The 21,793-nt window shown below is 48.4% G+C and overlaps 1 protein-coding gene across 1 annotated transcript; it reads right to left on the bottom strand.

Annotated features, from left to right (window-relative positions):
- Positions 1 to 8,191: 8,191 nt before the first annotated feature.
- On the bottom strand, positions 8,192 to 13,184 carry TMEM216 (transmembrane protein 216; the record flags this gene model as incomplete). Its single annotated transcript, XM_080691864.1, has 5 exons — positions 13,157 to 13,184; positions 12,465 to 12,566; positions 11,149 to 11,241; positions 8,897 to 9,098; positions 8,192 to 8,339 (listed from the first exon to the last, which is right to left on the bottom strand). Exons 1-5 carry the CDS (start codon positions 13,167 to 13,169, stop codon positions 8,192 to 8,194), a joined length of 558 nt encoding a protein of 185 aa, XP_080547990.1. The 5' UTR covers positions 13,170 to 13,184.
- Positions 13,185 to 21,793: the final 8,609 nt, after the last annotated feature.

The raw sequence follows: 21,793 nt of genomic DNA, 5'->3' as shown, positions 1-21,793 counted from the left end.
GGAATTGTTTTTGTCTTCTGCCATAGGAGACACCTGGTAAGTGGAAAGATAAAAGTTACTAATAAAACTGCCACCACCTCCCATGGCGCTGGCCAGTGTATGTCCTTTAGAGCTGCCTGGGAAAGTGAACATGGAGGTGTTACTTGGTCTGTGCCAAGTATGAAATCTAGTCTCTGGAGCCAAAATCAGTCTACTGGTTAGAACATGTAACTGTGTGTCACCATGCCGGCTTGGCTCCTGACAGCCTTTGACAGGGAAACCCACTGACTCATCAGCACTTTGGGGACTGAGCACCTCAATTTGAGTCCTTACCTGTCAGTTTGTCTCATTTCTTCCACCTATGAAATGAGACTATTTCAGCTGGGCGTGGTGGTGCACGCTTGAAATCCCCGCACTTGGGAGGCTGAGACAGGAGGATCGCACAAGTTCGAAGCAAGCCTCAGCTACTTAGTGAGACCGTGTTTCCAAATAAAGTATAAAATAGATCTGGGAGGATAGCCTGGAGGTAGGAAAGGCCCTGGATTCCACCCCAAGTACCACACAAAAAAAGACTATTTCTCCCATTGGGAGAATGGGTGAGCAGGCTTTGCACTTCAACACCTGTCCTGTTCATTTGTGAGGTACATTGGTTATTCTGTCTGAATGAGAATTCAGTGCAAAAAAATGAATCTGATACCCCTAAAATGGCAATTTGCTGCATTCTCATTTTAAGGACTTTCTGTCCCTTCTGCATTTACCCAGTTTACATAGGCCTTGTTTACTTAGAGAACGTAATTTTGTGGGGGGGTTGTTTGTTTGTTTGTTTGTTTTGGTGGTACTGGGGGTATACTCCCAGAATTTTTTTTTTTTTTTTTTTTTTTTTTTTTTTTTTGGAAACAGAGTCTCACTAAGTTGCTGGAAGCCTCACTTGAGTAGCTGAGGCTGGCTTTGAACCCGTGCGATCCTCCTGTCTCAGCCTCCCAAGCGTGGGATTACAAGCGTGCGCCACCACGCCCGGCAAGAGAACGTAATTTTGTAAGCTCTATATACAGCAGTCTTTGTTAAAAAAAAGAATTGTATTGCAGGCATGGTGGCGCACGCTTGTAATCCCAGTGCTTGGGAGGCTGAGACAGGAGGATCGCGCAGGTTCGAAGCCAGCCTCGGCTACTTAGTGAGGCTCTTGGCACCTTAGAGCCCCTGTTTCCAAATAAAGTATAAAATAGATCTGGGAGTGTAGCCCGGAGGTAGAAAGCCCCTGGGTTCCACCCCCAGTACCACACACACACACACACACACACACACACACACACACACAAAATAGAATTGTATTTACTTCCTATGGACAAGTAGGTGTTTCCTCAGCAGGAAAGGTGTGTTCTGTCCAGAGGCAGCAATAGAGCACCAACTTCTCTGGGCCCCTCTACTGATTGACCTAGTAAAGAGGTCTTCTATTTCTGTTGGCATTCAAACATACCAGCTGGACACGGTGGTACACGCCTAAAATCCCAGTGCTGGGAGGTTGAGACAGAAGGATCGCAGGTTCGAGGGCAGCCTCAGCAAGTAGTGAAACTCATCAATCTAGCAAGACCCTGTTTCAAAATAAATAAAATGGGACTGGGTGTAGCTCAGGTAGAATGTTCCTGGGTTTAGTCCCCAGTACCATACACACAAAAGAAAGTTATACCAGACTAGCTTTAAGACCTTTCAGAACTGGGTGCTCTTGACACACCATTTATCTTCTGTATCTTGTTTTGTAAGAACAGTTCACAAATTATAGTTCTTGATCAGTTAGGCACAGTGGTGCATTCTTGGAATGTAAGTACTTGGGAGGCTGAGACAGGAGGATTGTAGGTGCAAGGCCAGCCTCAACAACTTAGCAAAACCCTTAGCAACTTGAGCTTAGTGAGATCCTGTTTTAAAATGAAAAATGGGGCCAGGGGTTTGGTTTGGAGGTAAAATGCCCCTGGGTTCAATCCCCAATACCAAAATAAATAAATATACAAAAAGTTCTGTCATTCTTTCTGTACTTTTTTGCGAGTTGGGATGGAACCCAGGGGCATTCGACCTCCAAGCTACACCCTAAATGCTGGGATTACAAGTGTGCGCCACCACGCCCTCCTCTTTCTGTATAATTTTGATCCAGTTGAAAAATATAGTAACCCAAATCATATGAAATGGAGAGTGCCCGAGGGGCTTCAGTTTTCCTTTATAGAAAATAAGGGCAGGAGATGTAGCTCAGTAGTAAAGTGTTTGCCTAGCATGTGCGAGGCTCCAGCCTCAATCTCTGGCACTGGAAAATAAAATAACAAAAGCAAAACGGACAAGTGCCTGCCTGTCTAGGTATTTAGAGACAGCCAACAAGGCAGAGGCCATATAGATTCTGAGGATCAGTGCTGAAATAATGCTATTTCAGGGTTAAAGGATCAAGTACCAGGAAGCATGTGGATGTCTCCCCCCACCTTGGATAGCTACTCTAGGTTTTATGAAGCCCTCTTTTTTTTTTCTTTTTTTTTTTTTCCTTGAGATCTGGGGGTGGAGCCCAGAGGCATTCGACCTCCGAGCTACACCCCCTGCCCTATTTTTTATTCTTTATATTGAAACCAGGTCTCACTGAGCTGCAGAGGGCCTCACTAAGTAATCTGAGGCTGTCCATGAGCCGAAGTCCTCCTGTCTCAGCCTTTTGAATGCTGGGATTACAAGCGTGCGCCACCACGCCTGGCTTTATGAAGCCTCTTTACAAAAGTATACACACAGCGGGTGAATGTGTATGGTCTGTGTTGCCAGTTTGGACATTAGCAAAAATTCTAAATCTGTGCCTTGCATTCATGAAGCCCTGGATTTAATTTCCAAAACAAAAAAAATAAAACAGCGGAGCATGGTGGTACATGCCAGTAATCCCAGTATTTAGGAGGCCTGAGACAACAGGATGGCAGGTTTGAGGACAGCCTCAGCAAATAAAAAGGGCTAGCAGTGTAGGTAGTTCAGAAGTAAATGCCCATGGGTTCAATCTCTATTACCACACAAAAAAAAGTCTTCTAAAATTCTCAATCTCAGTCTGAAACCAGGCATGGTGGTGCACACCTGTAATCCCAGTACTTGGAAAGCTAAGCAGGAGGTTCACAATTCAGGGACAGCCTCAGCAAGTAGTGAGACTCTCATCCTCGCGAGACCCTGTTTCAAATAAAAGTTTTAAAGGGCTGAGGGTGTAGCCCAGGTAGACTGACCCTGGGTTCAATCCCCAGTGCCACAAAAAAATAAAATTCTCAGTCTGGATTTAGGTCTTCTTTTTCCTTTTGCCTGTTAGTCTGTTTTATATGGTCAGACTCAACCACATTGCAGTCTGCAGATCGATGGTGCAGTACTCACAAGGGCTGAGTATACTCGGACCCCGCAGTTTGGTGGTGGAGTAACAACCTTGCTTTTGGGTAAAAAGTTTCTTAACTTTAGGTTTCTGTGGTGGTGACTCGTTACCACTTTCCTTTTCTTTCATGCTCTGCTTTTTGTTTTCTCCTGGCAGAGCCTTCCTGGTGACATTCATTTATTTCTTGGTCTCTCACCCACACCTGTCATGTGGGGAAGGACTTGAAATTGTTTTGAGTTTATTTTAGTACAGTGTAGACAATCGTGTGTGTGTGTGTGTGTGTGTGTGTGTGTGTGTGTGTGTGTGTGTGTGTGTGTTTTGTAGAAGGACACTGGAATCAGTTTTAACCAGACTTGCTTTCGAAGAAAACAGAAGTTACCTGCAGAAGTGTGTGCTCCCTGTTAGGGCCTTGGGTGCATGGGGATGGATGGATTTGATTGTGTACACACTTGTTTTCTTACCACTGTACCACCCCGTTTTCAGATTTTTTTTTTCTTCCCCTTAAGGTAAGCTATGACATTTGCTCAGAATAGATTTCCTTAAATTACTTAAATTTACCATGTGCCCTTACAGCAACTTTTCTTGAAACATTATAGTTCCCATAATTTCTTAGCCAAAATCTCCTTTTCAAGCTGCTTTCTGAACCTTGTTCTGCTGTGTGTTTTCTCCCTGACCTTAAAGTAAGATGTTCCTGCTTTTTTCTCTCAACTTTAGCTTCTCCTCCACCACCATTTGGTATCTGTTCACTCTCTTCTACTTTCGCAGGTTTGCATTCTGTCTGTCTACATCCCTTATGTTGTAACTTAAGAACATGCCATTGTATTTCTTATAAGCCTCTATTGATCAGACAGTAATCTCAGTGTTTCCTTTCTCCTCTTCTGATGTTCTCATTGCAGGAGTCTGGTTGGAAGCAAATGTTTTTTTAATGGACTTGCATCTCCTCACCTTGATCAGGACTAAAGGACGGAGGCCGCTCCACCTCTTCCCCTTTCTCCAAACCCCTAACTCCCTCCTGACACCCAGGGAAATACCCTCTGCCCTACAGGTTTGAAAATGGCTTGGCAGCCCTCCCAATCCCAGACCTCCTGATTGCCAGGGGAAAGAACATAACGACTTGGTTGGGGGGGATGGCAGACAAGACAGAAGAAAGCTACAAGCTCGGGCCCCTTGTCTCCATAGAGAATGGTGCTTTGTCCAAGGAACCGAATGAGTTTCTGATTCTCCTGGAGCAGTGTATTGGTGAGGCTGATGGGAAGACTTGCTTCCCAAAGAAAATGGGTCCTCGTGCAGGATCTGGGAGCACGACTGGGTGTGCCAAAATATGCCCAGGGTCCTGCCCTCAGCAGTAGATTTGATGGGGTCAAGAGGGTCCAAAGCCCTTGCTAACATACCACTTTGTTTCACTCTTTTACCTTCCCAGACCTTTCCTTTAAAGAGGGACCATGAGAACAGAAATTACCTTGTGAAAAGCGATTTCTGCTCTTGGTTTTCCCCTCTTGCATATTGACGGTTTCTTTCCCTGCCCTCCCAGAGGGTTGAACTCTTTCAACTCCCTGCCGCCCAGCCTTCTTGGTGGACTTGTCCCTCCTAAGCAGAGAGGCCTGTGAGGTTGCTTTCTGCTGCTAGCCCGGCAGAGCCAGTTGCCACCCTTTACTGCTTAGTGCTTGGTGGCCTCCTCCAGTAACCGGCTCTCTCTAGAGTGTTCCCTTCCCTGGGGCTTTCACATGAAGCCCTTCCCCAAGAAGGCTGCTTCCTTGTTTTAGAGGAAGTGAGTGCCACTGGGAATGGGGATAGTGGGATGTCAGCAATGGAGAACCTTAGCGAAGTACCAGGAGGAGTGGGGAAGGGGCAGTTGGGCAGGAGACGGCCTACTTGCACAAGCTTCTCTTCTTTCAGGTTCGATGTAAGCATGGGCTTGTTGTCCCAGGTACATATTGTGGGAAAACCTAGCACTAGCAGGCAGGTAAAGTCACACATTTGGTGTCTTTCCACCTTTCGACTATTGACTTAACAGCCCCACTCACTCGGCCTGGAGGCAACTCCTGCCTGTGATAAGGAGCAAGGAAGAAACGGAGCCTGACTTGAATGAACTTGGCTCAGAGCTCTAAGGACCAGCACTCTGGGGTGGATTCTACACAGGCGAATGGAATTGCTTTTCCTGTAACATCCAAACTGATGGATGTGCTGCTGAAGGAGGCAGCCGCAGGCCCCATGGGTGGTGCTCCTGCATGCATCGACAGGGGCGTGAAATCTGACACGAGAAGAGGCGTGGCACTCGAGGGGAACAGGCACTGCAGGCCCTCGGGCTGGGAAGGGAGAGGCTGGACTGGATGAACCTTTCTCCGACTTGCCCTCAGCCACTGAGGGAGCCTGGGGCTGGAGAGGCACATTCCCTTGGGACAGAGGCTGCAGGTCGAAGCTTTTCTCCCTGTCCCCAGCCCTGTCCCCACCTCCACTCAGAACAGGCACCCCGCCCACTGGCCAAGTGCTAAGCAATGTGCTTATCCTTGGGAGCAGCTCTGGGTGTCTTTTTAAATGTAGAAAAAACCAAGTAAGGTGACAGTTTATGGAAAAACAATACATAGAATATCGGAAAAGCCGTTTACCCGGAGAATTATTTTCTCCCCATTTTCGTTTTGTTTTTACTCAATGACACAATTTTTAGTTTTATTTCCTGATAGCAAAAGGGAAAAAAAAAAACCTAACCCTCAAAAAGGCCAAGGCCCCCCGTCCCCCTGTTGTCGGTGATTTGTTTGTCTTTCTGATAGGTTGAAAATTGTGTAATAAACTTGATGACGCTGTCAATCTTTTATACTGCATTGTATTTTTTTCCTTTTGTAACAAAATATTTTTAAATAATAAATGGGGTGTGAGCTGTTTTGTGGATTTTGCATTGAATAGATTTGTCGAGGTCTTGGGCGTGGGCACGGGCTGACGTAGGTGCTGGGGGATGGTAGAGAGCCCACATTCGCAGGTGGAATTGCGTTAGGTGGGTTCTTGGCAGCCAGAGCTGAGTGGCAAGCTCCCTAGACTTCTAGTGCGGCCCTCCGGAGGCACCTCTTGAGTTGGACTGCCATTCCTTGGCTTTCTGACCCCTGGTTAGAGAACTTCCAAGTCACCCTCTGCCTTTCAAGATTCCTACAACCAAGTTCAGAGCACATTTCCTACTCGTGTTGGTTTACTTTTGCAGTGCTGACTGCGTCTGGTAGACTTGTTTCTAGAGCCTAGTTCCTCCATCTAACCATGGGCAAACAATGTAGCCTCAGTCTCCAGTCTAGATGAAAAGAGCTGTTGTGCCGGCACACACAAGTGCTTTTTCTGCCACTCTCTGTCCACACTGTCCTTCCCTCACTGAGGAGCCCGGCCTCCCAGCGCCTCAACTCCAAAGATGTCTCCACTGCCTTGGTTTCTTTTGTAGTGTTCTGCTCTGATGCGACCAATTATCTACACAGGTGACTCGGCACCAGGAAGAAACATCCTCAAACAGTGGTCTAACCATGAAATGAGAGGATTTCCTAATCACATCCTTACTTTCGGCCATTATCCTTATACAAAAGAGGCACCTGATGAGAAGTGGAATTTACTTGATCTAGGCTGAGACATATACAAGGTTTCTAGTTTTGTCAGTACCAGTTGGGAAGAGCTGTCACCTAAGCCTGTAAAGTAGGGGGTTCGAATTAGCTGATGTGGCAGACACTTGTAACCCCAGCATTTGGGAGGTTGAGACAGGAGGATCGTGGTTGGAGGACAGCCTCAACTACTACTTAGGCCCTTTGCAACTCAGCGAGATCCTGTTTCAAAATGAAGAAAAAATAGGGCTGGGGGTGTAGTTCACAGGTAGAATGCCCCTGGGTTCCATCCCTGGTGCTGCAACAACAAAAAAAAAGCTTGATCTCCAAGGTCCTTTTGGATGCTAAGGTTTAGATTTTATAATCTCCCTCTACGCTTTGGAGCCTTCCATTCATTTACCTGTGTGGCTGGGAGGGTGCCCTTAACCACAGACCCCGCAATGAAGTGAGAAGTCATGGAGGGTGGCTTCACCCTCAGCTTCAAGGCAATGCTAACGTCAACGCGGGGCTGGAGAAAGCGATGGGTGAGGAGCAACAGGAAACACTTGGGGATTTGTGACCAACATAATGGAAGCTTCTGTTGGATTTTTGGTTACTGTTTCATGGTGGGTTACATCTGTCCACTAGTGTTTGAATGTACTCCCAAGGGCAGCTAGGAGGCAAGGGCAGAGGTAGAACACAGCTGCGGCTCTGGTCAGTGGAGACCACAGGATGAGCTGGATCACAGAGAAAAAGCGAGTGAAAGTCCAGCATAGAAGACTTACCGGTCAGTTATTTTTGGGATTCATCTGACAAGACACCTCACAGCTTCCTAAGATAGACCCTCTCTTTCATGGCCCCTGGTGACTTCTGAGGCTAAAACACATGACCGGTGTCAAGGATGATGCAGAGCAGTGCTTGAAATTATATACTCACCTAAGGTACCATTTGTCCCGGTTAAACTATGTATTCCTTTTATGTTAACTCAAATTTTTACAATAAATTTTAAAATGTGGTACATTTAGAATATGCTTCTTCCAGTAACACATGGCCAAGCCTGGAAAGGAGCTGACGAGCTGTGGGAGCAACGAAAGCCAAGACGCCGACGCTGGGTCCGGGTGGGCAGTGGGTGACAGGCCAGAAGACACTCACTGGGACCATCACTGCCTTTGTGTCTGTCACTACGCACAGCCCGAGAATGTGTTGTAAGGAAAAGGCTGCAACCCCCACAACCAAAAATACACATTTATTATAAAATAGTGTTTACTTCATGATCAGAGTAGAAAAATAACACTATGAGCTACTACAAAGTTCTGGGGCTCGAGGCTCCTTGAGGAATTGGGTAGGAGGCTTTCGCATAGCTCCAGGAGCCCAGCGCCACGAGGCTCTCTGCGCATGCACTCAGGTCCTGCTGGAAGCCCAAGGAGCCTACAGGATCCACAGAAGATGCTCTGGCCACAGTGATCAAAGAGGAGAGCATAAGATCAGCGGGAACTGGTCTGAGAAGGGCCAGCATGGGGATAGCCTCGCCCTCTGTGCTGGAGTGCAGAGGTCTCAGAATGATGTCCTGGTGGACCAGATGGTGCCCACAGGCCTATGCCGGCTGCTTGCCCAGATGTCTGTGCTGAGGAAAAGCCGCATGACCTCCCAGGCCAATATGACCCACTGCTTCTCACGGGTGTGACCAAAGTACCAGAAGTATGCGTGGTGTCAGCCTGATGGGCTGACATTTTGGTACTTCAAATCCTGTCCATACTGATGGCAGAAAGAAAAAGAAAATGTTAAAAGACTAGTGAACAAGAGTAGCTGGCCCGAAGTTTCATATTCCGAGCCTCTTGGCCCCAAAGAACCAGAAGAAATGCCTTCCCTAAGAGTGAACCTTTCCACCTACCAGAAATGGGAAAGGCGGTCCCACTGACACCCCCTTAAATCTAGTCCTCTGGACCCCTCGGGCCTCCGAAGAACAAGGCATCCCTCCCTGGGTAGGGACCCGGCCCCCAGGGAGTACCTGGAGAAAGCGGCCAGGGTGAGCACCTCGAGGAGCAGCTCTGAGCCACAGAAGAAGAGCAAGATGCCGTTCATGATGGCTTCCAGGCGGAGCACGTAGGTCTGCAGCAGCAGGTAATAGGAGGCCATCATGGCAGACGGGAAGGTCAAGGCCACACTAATGCCAAGTGGCATCTTTCGCTGGCAGAGGTTTCCCTTTGTACCTGTCGGACACAGCCTATGGAGTCACCTCCAGCTGGCTGTTTGCCCTGGTCTCAGGTGACAGGTGGGTGGGATGTGAGGGACTGGAGAGCAGAGAGAAGGGACTTGGGGAGCAGGGGATGCACAATTGTGGGTGGGATCCCGCTGTACTAATAAGTTGAAACACTGGACCAGTATTTGGGAAGATGAGGCAGGAGGATCAGAGGTTCAAAGCCAGCTTCAGCAATTTAGCAAGACCCTGTTTTCAAATAAAAAAACAGGGATGGTGGTATAGCTTGGAGGTAGAATGCCTTTGGGTTCAACCCCCAATACCACCAAAAAGAAAAAAAAAGTTGAAGCTTTGGAGGAAACACAGGGTTGGAGTCATTTACTCCAGAGACCCTACTTCTCATCCTTCTCCCTCACAAGGGACAATAGGATCTTCCTTAGGAAAAAAAATTTTTAATTAAAAAAATATTATATAGCTGGGTATGGTGGCACACACTTGAGAACCGTGGGTTCACGGCCAGCCTCAGTTGCCTAGTGAGGCCCTGTTTCAAAATAAAGAATATAAAATAGGGCTGGGAGCCGGGCACGGTGGCGCACGCTTGTAATCCCAGTACTTAGGGGGCTAAAACGGGTATTCGCGGACAGCCTCAGCTACTACTTAGTGAAGCCCTTTGCAACTCAGTGAGACTCTGTTTCAAAAAGATAAAAAGACTGAAAAATAGGACGGGGGATGTAACTCAGAGGTAGAATGCCTTTGGGTTCCATCCCCAGTGCCGCAAAAATAAATAAATGAATAAATAATTTTTTTAAATAAAAAGGGCTGGGGATATAGCTCAGAGGTAGAATGCCCCTGGGTTCCATCCCCAGTATCAAAAAGAGAAGGAAAATATAGAAAGTATGTGTTTATACACACAGAAGTGTATACTAATATCTATTCCCTAATATGCTCTAATACTGGATCCTGTAAATCTTTTTATTGTTATCAATGGGTGAAAAAATATTGCCTTATTGTTCCAATTTGCATTTTATTGCTGAGTTTGGGCATTTTGTCAAGATTATTCATCCTTTGTAATTATTCTCATGTTCACTCTTATTAGCGCCCCTTATCAATTTGGGGGGGCATTCTACCTCTGAGTTACACCCCCATCCCTATTTTGTTTTTGTATTTAGAAACAGGGTCTCACTACGTTGCTGGGAGCCTCCTAAGTTGCGGAGGCTTGCCTTGAACCTACAATCCTGTTTCAGTCTCCCAGGCGTGCGCCACCACGCCCAGCTCTTACTGATTTTTAAAATCACTCCAACTTAGCGGCTCATTGTGGCTCACACCTGAAATCCCAGTATTTGAGAGGCTGAGACAAGAGGATTTCAGGTTCAAGGCCAGCCTCAGCAACTTATTGAGGCCCTCCACAAATTAGTGACACCCTGTTTCTAAATAAAAAGTAAAATAGGGCTGGGGGTATATAGCTCAGAGGTAGAATGCCCAAGAGTTCAATCCACATTACCACACACTCAAGAAAAGTTCATCCATCTTTCCTCAGTGATTTATGTGAGCCGTCTTTATACTTTCTTGTATGTGTGGCAAGTCTTTTTTCTTCAGTTTGTGCTTTGACACTGTCTTGAGGGCTGAGATATTCTAACTAGTAAGGATCTGAGTCTGTGTTTTTGGGGATATATAATTTGTTGAAGAGATCCTTATTCAGAGAAGAAGAGATTTTGGTGTTATGCAGGCGTTGGCCACCCTAGACATGGAATTACAATTAAATCTATTCTCCCAAGAAAGTCAGTGAAAGGAACCAGGTGTTCCTGTAGCAGTTAGGCATCTGGGAAAGAATGATCTGAGAGCCCATACTACTGACCGCCTTTAGCTCTACAGAGCAACAGACGGGTAAATCTTGACCCAAAATATGAAGCAGCAGCTGGAAACTTCAGAAAGGGAGTAACAGTATAGGCCACCAGATCCAGCTGCTGATAGCTGGCCCAGCTTATGTACTCTGTCTTGTTAATCAAGTTACAGATCCCAGCCCATCTCATAAAGAATGGAAATACTCCCTGAACAACACTCACCGAAAAACAGGCGAATGACTTCAATTCCAAGATAAAGGAGGAGCATCGCCACATCCAGTACTAGGTTGGCAGTTGGATATGGCAGCAGGAGACCTGCCGATACAAAAAGCCAGAGTCCACGCTTGGAAACACAGAGGACGTCAGCCTTAGCTTTCCGTGGACCAGTGAGTAGGATGTGGGCATTATTACAGCTGCGGGAAACATTAACTCATAGTGCAACTAGGTCTGTTAGAGGCAGGCTTTTACTCCCGAGTCTATGGGACTCCACTCCCCAAGATGCTCAGATGTACAGCAGGGGCATACAGGCCACTGAATAGCTTCTGAGGGTCACAAATGAGGTTTTTTGTTGTTGTTGTTGTTTTTTTGCAGGCCTGGGGATGGAACCCAGGGTCATTCTACCTCCGAGCTACACTCCCTGCCCAATTTTTTATTCTTTATTTTGAAACCGGGTCTCACTGAGTTGCGGAGGACCTCACTAAGTAGCTGAGGCTGTCTGCGAACCGTGATCCTCCAGTCTCAGCCTCCCAAATGCTGGAATTACAAGCGTGTGCCACCACACCATGCTACAAATGACTTTTGTTTTGTTTTGTGGTACTAAGAATAGAATCCAGGGGCTTTCTACCTCCAGGCTACACCTCCAGACCTATTTTATTTCTTATTTGGAAACAGGGTCTTGTTAAATTGCTGAGAGCCTCAGAGCCGGGCATGGTGGCACACGCTTGTAATCCCAGCGCTTGGGAGGCTGAGAAAGGAGGATCACACCGTTTTGAAGCCAGCCTCAGCTACTTAGTGAAGCTCTCAGCAACTTAGTGAGACTTTCCAAATAAAGTATAAAATAGGTCTGGGAGTACAGCCCCGGAGGTAGAAAGCCCCTGGGTTCCATCCCCAGTACCATACAAAAATAAATAAATAAATAAATAAATAAACAAACAAACAAACTGAGAGCCTCACTAAATTGCGGAGGCTGGCTTCAAACCTGTGATCCTCCTGTCTCAGCCTCCCAAGTACGAGGGTTACAAGCATGCGCCACCAAGCCCAGCTACACCAATAGGTTTAAGTTGGAGCTCAGCAAAGAGAAGAGACGGGGAAGTCAGAATGGAAAAGAAGCCCACACTTCCCAAACTCAAGAAATTCTTGCTGAGGGACTGACTAGTGCTACTGAATCATTCTCAAAGAAGCCATCTGAAGGAGAGACCTCTGCTTTGCAGTGGAAGGAGCTGCAGGGGTCAGTAAAGAATAAAAAAGAAAGTTCTTGGTGGCTGTTGACTGAAGTGGGAAAGAGATGTTGGTGCCTGGGCAGTCAAGCCCAGCCTTACCTTTATACAGGAATATGAAGAGCTCCAGCAGGAAATAAGTAGCATAATACCACCCATTCAGAAAGAACAGGATTTCCAGGGGGGTTGAGGACAACCGTTTCCCTGAATAAAGAACAGAGGGGAGGCCAGCTCATGCTCCGTTACTTGAATAGTTCTAGGTCTAACCTGGAGAAAACACAAGGCCGCAGGGAGTGGCTGGGGCACTTCTGATGGCTGCTAATGAGGTGGTGGGAGTGAAGGGTGTGGTGTTCGGGGACACCCTTTGCTCTCCTCCCCAGGAATGACTGTCAAACTCTACTCCTTGGGCTTCAGGCGAGAAAGTCAAGAGGTAACTCAGAGGTCAGCACAGCTGAAAAGCATCCCAAGGATCTACCCGGCCACTACTTGGGAGGGAAAATTTGGACGCTGAGACCAGCACTGGCCTGGAACAAACTAGCTGATCTGTGACTGAACCAGCCCTCAGCCGACCCAGTCAAAGCTTCAGAGGTACAGTATTTGGGACCTGCATTTCAAGACCTTCAAACACGCAGGGTGGGCGGGGCTGCGAATCCCCCCTCAGGACAAATGAGGAGCGATGTCCCTAACACTTGAGAATGGGGGTTTAGGTCGAGCTCTGGCAAAGAAGGGAGGTGGAAGGACTACGGGTACCGATGGGTCAGGGAGCAGAGACTCACACACCTCGGGAATCTCACCTCGCGGCGCCATCTTCAGTCCCCATGGAAACTGCGTACGCGGCGCGGCCGCTCCCGGAGCAGCGAGGCTCTGCCGGAAGTGGGGGGCAGAGCGGCCCGGGCTGCTGGCCCCTCTGCCAGCCCGCGGCACTCTATGGTCACTCGGGCCCGGCCCGCGGGCCCGCCGCGCATGCGCAAAGCGGAGCGCTCGCCGAGAGCGGCTTTGAGTTGTAAGTCGGCTATAGCTAAGAGACGCATAGAGCTGTCATTTACAGGACCCCGGAGACAGGGGCAGCTTTCGGGTTCCCCCCAACCTCGATTACAAGGCGTTGGATCGAAGTGGCCGTGGTGACGAAGTGTCGGAGGACTGGCCCTAGTCCCTAGTTCTTTGTTTCCGAACTCTTTTTCTTTCTTTCTTTCTTTCTTTCTTTCTTTCTTTCTTTCTTTCTTTCTTTCTTTCTTTCTTCTTTCTTTCTTTCTCCTTTCCTTTCTTCCTTTCTCCCTTTTTTCTTTTTCTTTCTTACTTTCTCTCTTCTCTCTCTCTTCTCTCTTTCTTTCCTTCTTTCTATTGAACCCAGGGGCCTTCTACCTCTAAGCTAAACCCCAACCTAATTTCATTTTTTCACTTTAAAACAGGGTCTCAAGCCGGGCGTGGAGGTGCACGCTTGTAATCCCAGCGTTTGGGAGGCTGAGACAGAAGGATCGTGGTTCACAGACAGCCTCAGCTACTTAGTGAGGCTCTCAGCAACTGAGACCCTGTTTCCAAATAAGTATAAAATAGGCCTGAGAGTATAGCCTGGAGGTAGAAAAGCCCCTGGGTTTCACCCCCAGTACCACTAATAAATAAGTAAACAAACAAACAAATCAATCAATAAATAAATATAAAACAGGGTCTCAGTCAGGCATGGCGCACTCTTGTGATCCCAGTACAGGAGAATCGCAGGTTCTCAGCCAGCCTCAGAAACTTAGACCCTCCACTAATTAATGAGATCCTGTTTCAAAATAAAGAACAAAAAATAAGGCTGGGGTGTAACTCGGAGGTAGAACGTCCCTGAGTTCAATCCCCAATACCACAAAAAAGAAAAACAAAGTAACAGGGTCTCACTAAATTATTGGGGGGGGGTCCTCTAATTTGCTGAGGCTGGCCTTGAACCTGTGATCTCCTGTCTCAGCCTCCCAAATTTGTAATCCTTGGATGACAGTCAGGCACCAGCATGCCCAGCTTCACAATTTTCTCCTCCGACAACCATCTGAAAATGAGAAAGGGTGTGTGTGAACGGGTTCTGCGAACGAGGGTGGGGGTTAGCACTGGCCTTCCCTGCGGCGAATTCCTGGACCAAGATGAGTCAGAAACAGAGCATCCTTTCCCGGAGCGTAAATAAACAAGAACAGGAGAGCTAACCGTCACCAGGTGACCCATGTGTGCAGCCCCACGAAGCTGAGGGACAAAGTACTCCCAGGCGGGACCGAAAAAGTCTCCAAATGACGGCCTGAGAGCTGAGCTGTAAACACCTCTTAGGACTTGGAACAGTAAAAGTGTGTCGCCGCCGTGGGCCGGGGAATGGGAAGAGGAATGGGTTTTGAAGACTCGGGCTGACTTGGCTGTGAGCCGTCTGTTGTCTGTGGGGTACTGCAGGCAGACAACAGATGACCCACTCAAACTGGGTTCTAGGGGAGGGGGTGGTTCTAGGTTTAAGGGAAAAGGGGCAGAAGCAACTCCTGAGTGTACACAGAGAGCCTCCCACCAGGGGGCGACAGCCTGGGAAGCTGATGGGTAATGGCAGCCGTCAGTCTGTCTTCTATCTGATCACTGCCTGATTTGATTTGATTGGTACTGAGAATGGAACCCAAGGGCATTCTACCTCCAAGTGACACCCCAGCCCTATTTTTTTTTTTTAAAACAGGGTCTCACTGAGTTGCAAATGGCCTAAGTAGCTGAGGCTGTCTGCGATCCTCCTGTCTCAGCCTCCCAAATGCTGGGATTACAAGCATGCGCCACCAGGCCTGGCCCTTTTTACTTTTTATTTTGAAACAGGGTCTTACTAAATTGCCCAAACTGGCCTCAAACTTCAGACCATCCTGTCACAGCCTCCGAAGTACTGGGAATAAATATTATCATGCTCAGCTACCTCTAACTACTTAATTATCTCTGTGCTCTGTATCAAGAATGTACAGTCAGAAGTGATCGCACAAGTCTGTACTACCAGTAACTGGGAGGCTGAGATGGAAGGATCACGGGTTCATGGTTAACCTAAGCAACTTAGTGAAGTCCAAAAAAATAAAAGGGTGGGGGTAGAATGGCCCTGGATTCATTCACGTGTGTGTGCGCACACACACACACACACACACACACACACACACACACATACACACCACAAAGAATGTACAGAGACACCTAGGGACATGGACAACTGTTTGTCCCAACATATAATAACCTAGCAAAACCAATTATTTCATTTTGATTATTGTTATTTTTTCTTTTGCAAACTGGTGATTGGACTCAGGGACATTCTGCGTCTGAGATACACTCCAGCCCTATTTATTTATTTATTTATTTATTTATTTATTTTGCGGTACTGGGGATGGAACTCAGGGACATTCTACCTCCAAGCTACACCCCTAGCCCTAGTTTTTTATTCTTTGTTTTGAAAGTGTCTCACTAGGTTGCAAAGGGCCTCACTAAGTAGCTGAGTCTGTCCACAAACCGCGATTCTCCTATCTCAGCCTCCCAGATGCTGGAATTATAAGCATGCACCACCACGCCCAGCTCCTATTTTATTTTTTATTTGGAAGCAGGGTCTCACTAAGGTGCTGCAAGCCTCACTAAATTGCAAAGGCTGGTTTCAAACTTGTGATCCTACTGTTTCAGCCTCCCAAGTACTGGGATTATAGATGTGCATCCCCATGCCTGGCATGGAACTGATTATTATTTCTTTTTTTTTTTGGCACTAGGGATTCAACCTAGAGGCATTCTGCCTCCAAGCTACACCCCCAGTCCCAATTTTTATTCTTTTATTTGGAAACAAGGTCTCACTAGATTTCTGAGAGCCTGTCTACATTGCCAAGGCTGGCTTTGAATTGAATCGGCTCTTCTCCTGTCTCAGCCTCCCAAGTACTGGGATTACAAGGGTGCACCACCAGGCCCAGGTGAAACTGATTATTCCTAAAAGGCTTTGAAGCTACTTTGGGCTTTTTATGTACATATTGATAAGTAAAATAAAAAATTAATGCGAGTAAAATAAAAATAATGTGCGTACGGCGGAGTGTGAAAAACACGAGAGAGGTCCGGTACACATGGCATGTAAAGTTTTAATGGCACGGCTCTCCCGGGGATCAGGGCGAGGCACCGTGGGGCCCACGCGCCTGTCCGAAGCTTGAGGACGCGGGCTCTCCTTTTCAAGGTATGCATCTCGCGAGATGAGGGTTTACTCGCGGGAACGCCCAATTCTCGCGGGGGTTTCAGCCCCTCCCTTGCCCTGCAGAGGTCATGTGACACAAAGTCACATGAGTGCAGGACCCAACTTAACATTCCGGCCTTTTGATGGTAGGGATAACGGATGACGATTGGACCCTCTAGCTTCTTCCTGCTGCCAAGGGGCGTCGTCAGGGGCCCCAGGCCGGGAGGAGTCGGGAGTCCAGTCCCCCAGAAGGGGGTGCAGGTGGGTGCATAGCTGCAGTGCGAATTGGAGGTTACCCTGGACAGCTTAGTGATGTGCGCTTGAGGAGGCTTGAACAGGCAAGGGCCTTTTCCAAGGGCACTGTTCCAGTGGCCCTCCTGGCCACACGCCAAGCAGTCTGATTGGTAGGCGTGGCTTTACCCCACTTCAGGCAGGCTCCTGGAGGTAGTTGTTGTTGCAGTCCTCCACACCTAGGTGGCGCTCCAGAGGGCTGAGCCGCCACCGCCAGCTGAAGGGCAGCTACCAGGGATCTGCTTTTTGGCAAAGTCGGAGTGTACGCTCCATTTCCGCCTGTTTCTCTCTGGAATTAAAACTTTAGATGTCATGTTAAGGTTCTGTCAGCTGCGACGGATCTACACTCACACACAAAGAGCGCGTCCCAGGGCGGGTGTCCGGCAAGAATGGCAACGCAGACTCCCCATAGGCAGACAGAGGGTGTCACCCCAGCCCCGGCCTGGCCCCGGTGTTTCCCACAGCACCTAGGGCATGCCCAAGCGGGCTGGAATGGGAGCCAGAAGCCAAGTGCGTTTAAAACCTTGTGGAGCGGCCGAGCAGCCACCCAACAAAATTGTAGTCTGGTGGGGGCCACGATGGCGACTGTGATGTCACCAGGCAGCGACTGCGCGCCATCACAAAATGGCGGCTGGTGGGAAAATAAATGGCAGCTGATAGAGGAGAGCATTTGGAGGGATACCAGACCGCTTAGAAAAGTTCCTAACTATTCCTGGGCCATCGCAACCCATTTCCCAACTCGTATCAAGGCAGACAGGCGGAGCATGGAGATGTGGGCATCTGCTAGCATAAAGGTTCGACTTCCCATAATTGGTTCGCGGGCGGAAACGAAGAACAGGAAGTGGGCGTCCCCAATTTCCCTGCTCAATCATTCAGAAACAGAGGTTAAAAGATAGGGAAGAACGTCTTCATTCCTTCTCAAAACCAGAGGATGACCTGGTCATCCGGAGGGTGGTCCCAGTGGACCAGGGGACAATGGGTCACCAAGCGCTTAGATTTTGGGGTCCCAGTGGACCGGAAGACCCAAGTCCGGAACCCGCTAACCAAGGGAAGGAGGCAGTTTACCAGAGTGAAGTGTTGCCGGCCAGCGCTGGCTGCAACAGAAGCGCTGAGAAGCTGCTGGGGGCGCGGTGGAGCTGGGGCGCGTGGATGCCGGTGGCTGGTGTGGATGGCACTGACGGCTGGCACAGGCAGGATCAAACGGTGGCACGCAGGCGGCATGGCTTGCCCAGTTTGCGGTGTGGAGACAAAATGGCTTCCAGGCATGCGGCAGTCGCTGAGGCTGGGCCCCGAGGAGCACCGCCAGTGAGCCTGGCTTGGGCGGGCGAAACGGAGCAGCAGCAGCGAGTAGAGCTACGCCTGGCGCGGGTGACTGTGGCGGACACCGAAGCCGGCTATGCGCCGCCCAATGAGCCTGGCTCGGGGCGGGCGGGGCAAACCGGCCAGAGGTCCCGGCGGTGACTGGAGCGCCGAGCTGGAACGGCGGTTTTAGGAGGTCCAAGCAGCAGGCAGAGGTCCTGGCCCGTGCAGGAGGTCGGCAAGCAGAGCAGGTGCCAGCATCACCCAAGGAGCCTGGCTCCGGGCGGGTGGAACTGGCAGCCTGGCAGCCGGCGGAGCCTGCACGCCCCGGCAGTGGTGGCTGCGGCCGCGGTGGCAGTGGAAGATGGCCGTCGGCGCTCCAGAAGAGAGCACGTGGGTGGGAAAAGATGGCCACTGGCTCTCAGCAGAGCGCGGGGCCAGAAAGATGGCCACCGGCTCTCAGCAGAGCGTGGGGCCGAAAAGATGGCCGCGAGCTCTCAGCAGAGCTCAGAGCTGGAAAGATGGCCACCGGCTCTCAGCAGAGCGCGGGGCCGAAAAGATGGCCGCGAGCTCTCAGCAGAGCTCAGAGCTGGAAGATGGCCACCGGCTCTCAGCAGAGCGCGGGGCTGGAAAGATGGCCACCGGCTCTCAGCAGAGCGTGGGGCCGAAAAGATGGCCGCGAGCTCTCAGCAGAGCTCGGGGCTGGAAGAAGGCCGCCGGCTCTCCTGGAGAGCGCGGGGCTGGGGAAGAAGGCTTACGGTCCGGGCAGGCACGGGGCGGCAGCGGCGGCAGTGGTGGGAGCAACGCCTGCAAGCGGAGCGCTGGTGTGGGACCTCACAGTCGAGCTGCTGGCGGGTCGGAGAGTCCGGGGCTCAAAAAGAGAGTAAAAATAAAAAGAGAAAACAGAAAAAAAAAAAAAAAGGAAAAAAATAGGGAGGGACCCAAGAGTTCTCCCGGGTCTCGGCACCAAATGATAAGTAAAATAAAAAATTAATGCGAGTAAAATAAAAATAATGTGCGTACGGCGGAGTGTGAAAAACACAAGAGAGGTCCGGTACACATGGCATGTAAAGTTTTAATGGCACAGCTCTCCCGGGGATCAGGGTGAGGCACCATGGGGCCCGCGCGCCTGTCCGAAGCTTGAGGACGCGGGCTCTCCTTTTCAAGGTATGCATCTCGCGAGATGAGGGTTTACTCGTGGGAACGCCCAATTCTCGCGGGGGTTTCAGCCCCTCCCTTCCCCTGCAGAGGTCATGTGACACAAAGTCACATGAGTGCAGGACCCAACTTATCACATATCACATCATCAACAATAAAGATAGTTTTACTTCTTTCTCAGTCCTTATACCTTCAATTTTTTTTCTTGCCTTATTGCACTGACTGAGACCTTTACTATGATGTTGAATAGAAGTGGTAATAATGGATCCCCTTGTCTTATTCTTTTTTGTTTTTGCTGTGTTGGAGATAGAGATGTTACCTTATTCCTAGCCTCAAGGAGGTATATGTTGATATATATATATATATATATATATATAATATATATATATATATTTTTTTTTTTTTTTTTTTTTTTTTTTTTTGCAGTCCCAGGGATGGAACCCAGGGGCATTCTACCCCAAGCTACACCCCCAGCCCTATTTTTTATTCTTTATTTTGAAACAGGGTCTCACTGAGTTGCAGAGGGCCTCACTAAATAGCTGAGGCTGTCCTCGAACCATGATCCTCCTGTCTCAGACTCCCGAATGCTGGGATTACAAGCGTGTGCCACCGCGCCCGGCTCCATATTTCAATATTAATGTTACTAGAGATTTTTGTAGATACTCATCAGATGAATAAATCCTCTTCCTAGTTTGCTAAAAGGCTTAAGATGCATTTTATTAAGTGCATTCTTTGTATCTATTGAAATCATTTTTTACTTTTCCCTTTTATGCTGCTAATGTAATGGATTACGCTGATATTTCAAGGGTATAACCAATCTTGTCTTTTTTTAAATAAGCCCATTTGGTCATGATATTGTGCAGGAAAAAAATAAAATAGGCAGCATGTGGTAGCTCATGACTGTAATCCCAGTGATTCTAGAGCCTGGGGCAAGAGGATCGCAAGTTTGGGGCCGGGCTGGGCAACACTGAAAGACCCTATCTCAAAATAAAATAGAAGCCGGCCGTGATGGGCACACTTGTCATCCCAGCATTCAGGAGGCTGAGACCGGAGGATCGCGGTTCACGGACAGCCTCAGCTATATAGTGAGGCCCTCTGCAACTCAGTGAGACCCTGTTTCAAAATAAAGAATAAAAAATAGGGCAGGGGCTGTAGTTCGGAGGTCGAATGCACCTGGGTTCCATCCCCAGACCAAATAAATAAATAAATAAATAAATAAATAAAAATAAGCTGAACATGGTGTGTAGGGGTGCTGGGAAGTAGGATGGAAGAAGCACTTTCCCCCCCAGTATGAGAGGTTAACTAGAGAAGTCTTCTTCCATATTAGGATTAGAAATAAGGTATTAAAATATAGAGTTAAGATATAGAAGTAAGGTAGGATTGGAAATAGAATGAAGATCCATAAGCCCAGCTGCCCAGGTTGCAGGATTCAAGGACGAGGGTAGGGGACCCACAAGGTCAAAGCCTCTAATCTCCAGCTTGATGGCCAAGGTCTTTGTAAATGGGACCCCATCCCCATATCTCTGAGCTAGATCAGCAAACAAGGCCAGGCTAATCTGCTCTCCAGGCAGATTATTCAGTGCAGAGATAAGCCTGGCCCAGCCAAGGTGGGTGGGAAAGGCAGAGCATGTTTTAAAATTATTGGTTGTACTTGTTTGTCCTTGTATCTGATTGGTTGTATTCTAAGGTTGGCGGGCTCTGACGTGTGTAACCACTCCCTCATGTGTAACCACTCCCTCCTAGGGTTATAAAATTCAGAGCGTGGAGTGGGGAGGGGTCGAACCTCGGCCATAGTGTCTTGGTCTCGACCCCTGGCTAGCCGGGACAGCTGCAGCACAATAAACCTCGCTTGCATTTTACATCTCTTGTGAGTCCTTCGATATTTGGGTTGGTGGGCAATTCTTGGACCCTTCAGGTGGTGCACAGTTGTAATCCTAGTCATTGAGAGGCTGACACAGGAGGATCACAGGTTCAAGGAAAGCCTCAGCAAGGAGTGAGACTTTCATCAACCTAATGAGACCCTGTTTTAAAATAGAAATAAAATAGTTCTGGGGGCATAGCTGGGAGGTAGAATTCCCCTGGATCCCACCTCTAGTACCATAAAAACAAAATAAGTAAAACGAAATGAAATTAAAAGGGCCGGGGATGTAGCACCACTGGGTTCAATTCCCAGTATCACAAAAGTAAATAAAGGGTTGAAGGTGTAGCTCACTGATACAGACCTTGCCTAGCAATCATGGGGTCCTGAGTTTAACTCCCAGCATCACATACCAGAAGAAAAAAAAAGAGTTAAAATACAGGCATGCCAGGTGTGGTGGTGCCTGCCTGTAATCCCAGTACTTGGGAAGCTGAAACAGGAGGATCACAGGTTTGCCACCAGCTTCAGCAACTTAGTGAGGCCCCATTCAATTTAGTGAGACTCTGTTTTTTTTGTTGTTGTTTGTTTTGTTTTGTTTTGTTGTGGTACTGGGAGTGGAGCCCAAGGACTTTTCTATCTCCGGGCTATACTCCC

The sequence above is a fragment of the Muscardinus avellanarius genome (genome assembly GCF_963383645.1).
Source record: "Muscardinus avellanarius genome assembly, chromosome: 1".
Taxonomy (NCBI): domain Eukaryota; kingdom Metazoa; phylum Chordata; class Mammalia; order Rodentia; family Gliridae; genus Muscardinus; species Muscardinus avellanarius.
Note: the sequence above shows the minus strand (reverse complement) of the source record. Positions and strands in the feature narration are given on the sequence as shown.